General features: G+C 44.7%; 1 protein-coding gene across 3 annotated transcripts; it reads left to right on the top strand.

Annotated features, from left to right (window-relative positions):
- Positions 1-2,214: 2,214 nt before the first annotated feature.
- On the top strand, positions 2,215-7,574 carry LOC125525748 (26S proteasome non-ATPase regulatory subunit 1 homolog A-like). Of its 3 annotated transcripts, XM_048690767.2 has the most exons (13): positions 2,216-2,510; positions 3,128-3,191; positions 3,285-3,390; positions 3,516-3,627; positions 3,723-3,891; positions 4,045-4,179; positions 4,266-4,594; positions 4,683-4,818; positions 4,909-5,157; positions 5,236-5,456; positions 5,565-5,823; positions 6,013-6,780; positions 7,011-7,574. In XM_048690767.2, the coding sequence occupies exons 1-13, from the start codon at positions 2,365-2,367 to the stop codon at positions 7,314-7,316; spliced, it is 3,000 nt and encodes a 999-aa protein (XP_048546724.2). In that variant the 5' UTR covers positions 2,216-2,364; the 3' UTR covers positions 7,317-7,574. The 3 variants fall into 3 exon arrangements, with proteins under 3 accessions (XP_048546719.2, XP_048546724.2, XP_048547437.2); XM_048690762.2 differs by having other exon boundaries at positions 2,215-2,510; positions 4,909-5,456; XM_048691480.2 differs by lacking the exons at positions 2,216-2,510; positions 3,128-3,191 and having other exon boundaries at positions 3,284-3,390; positions 3,516-3,638.
- Positions 7,575-8,160: the final 586 nt, after the last annotated feature.

The raw sequence follows: 8,160 nt of genomic DNA, 5'->3' as shown, positions 1-8,160 counted from the left end.
CACGATTTGGCGTCGGACTAGTCTGACTCCCTATCCTAGTCGACCATCGCGCCGTCCTTTGTATTCGCCCGTACCTTCACACGCCGGCGTACATCGTCTCGCGTGCTCATCGTCCGCAACCGAACTCGCGACGCCACACACCCGCACCGAGCTGAACATTTTTACTACTTTATAACTAAACTAGTAATAATGTACGTGCAATGCACGTTTATACTAGGTAGGATATTAGTTGCATGTTATATTAGGTAAGATATATCTGTTGTATGTTGGTATTTGGTAAGATATCAATTACTTTTTCGCAGGAATGATAGGATATTAATTACATGGCAGATTTTGAGGGACAACGTTTTTATAACCAATGGCATTGGTGGGTAATTAGAGCGTTAAACGCGTTTGATGCTCAACATTGGGGCGATTTGAACCGCTGGATAAAATGATTTGACGATCGAGATGGTTTGGATCTGCCCATTTAGGTCTTTTTATATTGGTATAGATAAATGCACCTAAGCATGGTCTTGAATGGTAGGCTTAAATAATATTTAAAATAAAAGTCATGTTAATTTTTACTCTCGAGATATTTCCTCGTACAGAACTTAGGCAATATGGGAGCTCCACCTAGACCACATAAAGATGCAAACTAAACAAAATTACGCCCTTCATTGACCCGGTGGGGTGTATGAACCCGACCAAGGTAGCCAGTCGTCTAATTATAATGAGATTGATCCACCTGGGTCACAACCAGTGGATGTTAGCCATCCCGATGTAGAGTCAAATTATGTGTTACACATTTTCATTGGTCATGAAGTAGGGTTGAGCAGTCAATCAATAGTAATTTGTGGTAGTGGTTCGTCTAATGGGAATGTGAAAGGGAAGGAAATGCACAGAGTGATGGAAGAGAAAGATGAGGATAGATTAGCGGGTGATATAGATTCTGGTAATTTTGAAGAAGATGAAGGTGAGGGAAGGCTAATCAGAGGACGATGGAGGACAAGTTTGGGGCATTCATAATCAACAAGTAGGGGAGGAGTTTAATAGAATTAGCGAGGCAAGAGAACGAGTGGAAAGGAACAAAGGAGGAGGAGTGAGATGTCGGGAAGAAAAAGCACAGGAGAGGTGATGGCGGGAAGAAAAAGGGCGGGGGAGGGATGTCGGGAAGGGAAAGGGTGGAAAGGAAAAGGGCGTGAGAGGGAATGATGAGGGCAATTAGGAAAAAAACTTTTCATCCACAACAAAACAAAGAGCAACTTTTCATCCGCCCTAAGAACGACATGCAACTTTGTTGGCGGTTTACGTGAAGAGGTGGACCTAGAAGCCCTCTTCGGTCTAACATTGACTGAAGAGATGATTTTCGCCCGGAGCCGCAACAAAGAGCCCATCTTTGGCCCATGCTTGGACGAAAGCGTCGTCTTCACCCAGGTGCAAACGAAAACTGACTCTTTCACCTAATCGCGAATGAAGTCAACAAACGTAGTAGGACTATAGACCTCCTCGTCAGCACCTGCTGCCCTAGTTAAGCAAACGATGCTCGCGTGAGAGGGATTGTGGGCCGGCCCAACAAACTGGTGCTCACCACATGGCACGGGTGAGCGAATGGCTGAGCGGGTTGATGGTTTGACTGGTTCACATTTCGCTAAGTTGACCTTTGACTTAGACTGTTGACCATTTTCTTTTTCGAGAAAGTTCATGTGCTCTCAAAAAGCATAGAATAAAAAAAATGTTCACGGGTTTTGAAAAAACTTAACAAAATTGAAAAACTTCATGAATTTGAAAAATATGCAAGAATTTAAAACATTTAATGAATTTGGATAAGAGTTCATGAATTTTAAAAAAGTTCATGAATTTGAATTTTTTTACTTAAAAAACAAAATTTGAAAAAGTCACGAATTTCAGAAAAAATTGCAAATTTTGGTAAAAGATTAGATAATTTGGAAAAAGTTGATGAATTTGGTCAAAATTTCTGAATCTAAAAAAATCACTAATTTTAAAAAGAAAAGTTCACGAAAATTAAAATGAAGAAAAATAAAAAGGAAAATAAATAGAAAACAGAAAAATTAAAAAAAATGAACAAACGGCAGCAGAAAACGGACAGAAAACACACAAAAGAAACCGGCCAGGCCACTCCTACACCAGTGCTAAGTGGGCCAGCCCGTTTCGTTAAGGAGCGCAGAAGGATTTGGCGTCGGACTGGTCGCCCGACTCCCTATCCTAGTCGACCGACCCATCGCGCCGTCCTGCCCTTATATTCGCCCGCAACGCCGGCGTACCTCGTCTCGCGTGCTCGTCCGCAAGCCAACTCACGACGCGCCCCGCACCCAACCGAACCACAGACCCGTCGCGCACCCCGACCTCTTCGCCGACGCGGCCATGGCGGCGGCGACGGTGAGCTCGGCGGGCGGGATCCTCGCCATGCTCCACGAGCCGGCGGAGGAGCTCAAGCTGCACGCGCTCGCCAGCCTCAACTCCGTCGTCCACCTCTTCTACCCGGAGATCTCCACCAGCATCCCCGCCATGTGAGCCCCTCCCCCTCTCTCGTATCTATCCTTCCCGCGATACCTAGTTGCCGCCGCCGCCTCTCGGCCGGCGCCCTAGATGCCGGCCGGCTGACGAGGATTCGGTAGGAGACAAGTTTCCCTAGATGATGTTTCCGTCCCGCGATTCGTTTGCTTGGCCTCGTCCGATCCGAGTGCGCGGATGTGCCCTCTCTGAGGGATACACAGAGTTCGACTTCGAAGCGAATTCACAAAACGATGGTACTGTATTTGGTAGCAATCGTAAAAATTTCAACTCTTTGCACTTTGATAGATATAACTGACAGTTGTAGGAGTGAGGTGTCAACTGAGGAGGGGAGACAATTCAGAAAGCTTTCAACTTTCAGTTTGGTGCAAGTTGTTTTACGAGTTTGATTCGCTCGGTTGCTTATAATCAGTTGTAATGCTTGCCCTGTGCTAAGAAACATCTTTGACAGACTGACAATTGAACTGTTACTTGCAAAGTTGCAATAGTTTAGGATGACATGTTTTGAAGTCAATCTATTGTTTGTTACCGAAGTTCAGATTATAAATTTCTTGTCTGAATTTCCAAGGAAGCAAATCAATAATTTGTTTCCATCATATCCTTTTGCCTGCAGCGAGAGCATGTATGAAGACGACGAATTTGACCAGAGACAGCTTGCTGCACTAGTTGTCTCTAAGGTAGGATCTCATGTTATTTTATACCTTTTCTAGAAGCGGCGTATTTTGCATTGCTTATATTAATGATGACTGCTGCGTATCATTATCATGTAGGTGTTTTACTACTTGGGCGAGTTAAATGATGCACTGTCATATGCACTTGGTGCTGGACCTCTGTTTGATGTTTCTGAGGATTCAGATTATGCTCAGGCTCTTTTAGGTGGAGGACTTGTCTTTATTTCTCAATCATTCTAGTTGTCTTAACTCTTAATTATGGGACGGAGGGAGTATTTCACATGAATTTCTTTTGCTCATAGTGTTGAATTGGTGGTTCTTTTGTTTCAGCCAAAGCATTAGATGAATATGCGAGTTTCAAGACAAGAGCTTCTAAAGCTATGGAGGAAGAAGAGAATGTGGATCCTAGACTAGAGACCATAGTGGAGAGGATGTTGGAGAGGTATGATGCAGGTATCCTCTTAATAAACCTACCATTTGCACATATCCTCTTATTTATCAGATGGAGTATTCAGCTAATGTTACTGTTTGCTGCAGGTGTATTCTTGACGGGAAATACCAACAGGCCATGGGTATGGCTGTTGAATGCAGGAGACTGGATAAGCTGGAGGGAGCAATTGCTCGGTGTGCTAATATTCACGGGGCTCTTTCATATTGCATCAACCTTTCTCATCAATATGTTAGTCACTGTGAATATCGTTCTGAGGTAGGGGCATTTTATATATCCTAATTTTTTTATGTTAAAAATTTATTTGGCAGTATGGTTGGTTTATTAAGTTAAAAGCAAGTAGTATTAGTTTAGAGTAATCAAAAAATAACATTCTTTATGTGTTGATCTAATCATTCATTTTATTGCCAGGTTCTTCGCTGTCTTGTTAAAATATACCAGACTTTGCCGCATCCAGATTATCTGAGCATCTGCCAGTGCCTTATGGTTCTGGGCGAGCCTGAAACTGTTGCGGATATATTGGACACACTACTTTCTGGAAGCCAGGTATATGTTTGTTCTTTACTCTGCCCACCACACTACTTACATTGTGGTCTCTGTTGCTTACTTGAGATATTGTGTTCATTATGCAGGATGATGCTCTCATTGCATACCAAATTGCTTTTGATCTAGTGGAAAATGAAAATCAGGCCTTCCTTCTGAATGTGGGGAATCGCCTGGACTCACAGACTCCTGGTCAGCCAGCTTTACCTGTTGATCAGACTGTTAACGCGGGTGCAACTAGCACAGAACCAGCGGGTGATGTTCAGATGGGAGATGGCACAACTACTTCAAACAGAAATGCTCACCCAGTGGATCCAAATGAGGCAGCGCATGCTGATAGGCTTGCAAAACTTAAAGCGATACTATCAGGGGAGAAGTCTATTCAGCTTACGCTGCAGTTTTTGTATAGCCACAACAGGTACACTTACTATGTCCTAAACGTTGAACCTTGGTCTCTTGCAACTTTTATATCTGACATCACCTTGATGGATTTGTTTCTTTCGTAGGTCTGATCTTCTAATTCTGAAGACAATAAAGCAGGCTGTGGAAACGAGTGGCAATGTTTTCCATAGTGCAACTATTTGTTCCAATGCGATCATGCATGCAGGAACAACTGTAGATACCTTCTTAAGAGAGAATCTGGTAAAATAAATAAAAAATCCGGTTGTTTCGTTGCCATGCAGTGTTTATTTTTTCGCCCCTGTAATGTCTCATTTTGGTATTGTCTTTTAGGAATGGTTAAGCAAGGCAACCAATTGGGCTAAATTTAGTGCAACAGCTGGACTGGGTGTCATTCATAGAGGCCACCTTCAGCAAGGTCGGGCTTTGATGGCCCCGTACCTACCTCAAAATGGTGCAGTTGGTGGTGGCAGTCCATATTCAGAAGGTGGTGCCCTCTATGCTTTAGGTTTGATTCATGCCAACCATGGCGAAGGAATCAAACAATTCCTCCGTGAAAGCCTTCGCAACACAAGTGCAGAGGTGACATTTTGTTCCTTGTCCTTCTCGCGTAATGCTAATTATGTTGTGACTTTTCTTAATCAAAACCGTATTATACAGGTCATCCAGCATGGTGCCTGTTTGGGACTTGGGCTTGCATCTCTTGGGACAGCAGATGAGGAAGTGTTTGAGGACATAAAGAATGTCCTTTACACAGACAGTGCAGTAGCTGGTGAAGCAGCTGGTATTGGCATGGGTTTGCTCATGGTTGGGACAGCCAGTGAGAAGGCCGGTGAGATGCTTGCTTATGCACATGATACACAGCATGAAAAGATTATCAGGTCAGTGCTGTTCAATAATTGTTGCGATATTTCTGAAGATGCATCTAGCTCATGTTTCTGACATCTTTCTCTCTCTCTCTCTCTCTCTCTCTCTCTCTCTCTCCGCAGGGGTTTGGCACTTGGCATCGCATTGACAATGTATGGCAGGGAGGAGGAAGCTGACACCTTGATCGAACAAATGACTAGAGATCAAGATCCCATACTACGTTACGGTGGTATGTACGCATTGGCTCTAGCGTACAGAGGAACTGCAAATAACAAAGCCATCCATCAGCTGCTGCATTTTGCTGTATCGGACGTCAGTGATGATGTTCGTAGGACTGCAGTTATGGGTCTTGGATTTGTTCTATACAACGAACCTGAGCAGGTCTGCCCTCTATTCAATTTTATTCCAAGGAACAACATAGACCTGCTGTTCATTATGCATTTATGCTGCTGCATCTCTTTGCCATCTAATAGAAAAAAAATGCTAAAATAAAAAATCGTCAATAGCTTTGATCCACACCTTGTCAATAGCTTTGATCCACAACTTACATCTTCTGTTCTGATCATGCAGACTCCAAGAATTGTGTCCCTGCTCTCTGAATCGTACAACCCACACGTTCGTTATGGTGCAGCTCTAGCTGTTGGGATATCCTGTGCAGGCACAGGGTTAAGTGATGCCATTTCTTTGTTGGAGCCTCTCACATCGGACGTTGTTGACTTTGTACGCCAGGGGGCTCTAATTGCTATGGCAATGGTCATGATCCAGACCAATGAGTCCTTTGATTCTCGTGTTGGAACATTTAGGCGTCAGTTGGAGAAGATCATTCTTGACAAGCACGAGGACACCATGAGCAAAATGGGCGCCATCCTTGCTTCCGGCATTCTAGATGCCGGTGGCAGGAACGTCACAATCAAACTTCGCTCGAGGAACAAGCATGACAAGCTCACTGCTGTGATTGGCCTCGCTGTTTTCACCCAGTTCTGGCACTGGTATCCTCTCCTATACTTCATCAGCCTGGCCTTCTCGCCAACGGCCATCATCGGTCTCAACTCGAATCTGGAAGTGCCGAAGTTTGAATTTATGTCGCATGCTAAGCCGTCCCTCTTTGAGTATCCGAAGCCGACAACCGAGCAGACTACAACTTCAGCTGTTGAGCTGCCCACGGCCATTTTGTCAACCTATGCCAAGGCAAAATCTAGGGCGAAGAAGGATGCAGAAAGCAAAGCTGCTGCTAACCAGGAGAAGACAGCAGCAGAAGCAGAAAGCAAAGCTAACCAGGAGAAAACAACGGAAGATGCTTCTGGTTCTACTTCTGGCAAGGCAGCTGATGCAATGCAGGTAAGAATAAAACCTCACTGTATCTGCTTGGCTTCAACTTTTTCCCATCACGGCAGAATTTTGCAAACTTTGGTAGGTTCAGGCCATAATTAATTAAACCATATGCTAGTCAACTAGACATCACAGCACAGTTGAGCATAGCTAGCCCTTAGCTGCTCAGTAATGAACCAACCCCAGTCAGTATGTGGCCTCATTTGGATTGACCGGTCTCTCTCAATCTTTGTTCCCAGGTGGACAGCACTGCAGAGAAGAAGGCCGCAGAGCCAGAACCGGCCTTCCAGATCCTGTCGAACCCAGCCCGCGTCGTCCCCATGCAGGAGAAGTTCATCAAGTTCATCGAGGGCAGCCGATACGTCCCCGTGAGGCCCGCCCCCTGCGGCGGGTTCATCCTCCTACAAGACACGCAGCCCAGCGAGGCCGAGGAGCTCGTTGTGCTCACCGACGCCCCTGCGACAGGGCAGCCGGTGTCGGGTGCCTCTGCCATGGCTGTTGACGACGAGCCCCAGCCGCCCCAACCTTTTGAGTACCTGTCCTGATTCGTGATCTGGGAGAGAATCGCCTGTATTTACATTTCTTATTCCCCTTTTCCAGTGTATTGTGTGGGAATTTGTTGTTTGTCGGAAACTGTGTAGAATCATGGCTTCATCAGAAGTTGAGAATTTAGCTGGAATGAGAATCGCCTGTATATAAGTTTCTCCTCGAGGTGTTGATAGTTATTTCTCCTTTCAAAAATATTAGTCTCAATTCTCAAAGTTATACTATTTCACTGGTAAATTTTGTGCAAAAGATCTTCCCATCAGCTCTCGATGAATGGTTTGATGGACTTTGCCATCAACCTACAGGGTCACCCGCCGCTATTCTTTGATACCCTGAAACAAAAAAGGCTTCTTTTATTGATCCCTTCACTGAGTGGCCCGACTTGCTTCCAAATTGAGATAATCTGTCTGGTTCCCTTCGTTGAGCTATCATTGTTTAGGTGTTTCGATGCAACTTTTCAGTGTTTATGTTTTGATTCCCTAATCACTGTTTGATCTTTTGTATAATCACGCTGGGAGAACTGCCAATAAAAGAGAATAAGCAGAGAAAAAGATTTGAACTGGAGTCTGCAGTATATGTGGGGATGCTTTGGAAAATGCACACCATCCTACTTTTTTTTTTGCGGGGTTCACACCATGCTACTGTGGCCTACACAAAACAAAGAGCACTTATAGAGAGGAAATGAGAAAAGTCTGGAAACTGCCCATAACACATTTGGAAACGGATGAAAACTTGGAAGTGGCAACGACTCAAAGTACACTTCCGGGATCTCCATCTCAGCATGCACATCGATGTTGATCGCCATGGCGGCCTTGAGTATCTGGCTCGCGCAGTCCCTCCTCT

The sequence above is a fragment of the Triticum urartu genome, chromosome 1A (assembly GCF_056163025.1).
Source record: "Triticum urartu cultivar PI428250 chromosome 1A, HENAU_Tu73, whole genome shotgun sequence".
Classification (NCBI taxonomy): Eukaryota; Viridiplantae; Streptophyta; class Magnoliopsida; order Poales; family Poaceae; genus Triticum; species Triticum urartu.
The sequence above is the reverse complement of the archived record's forward strand: the minus strand, read 5'-3'. Positions and strand labels throughout refer to the sequence as shown.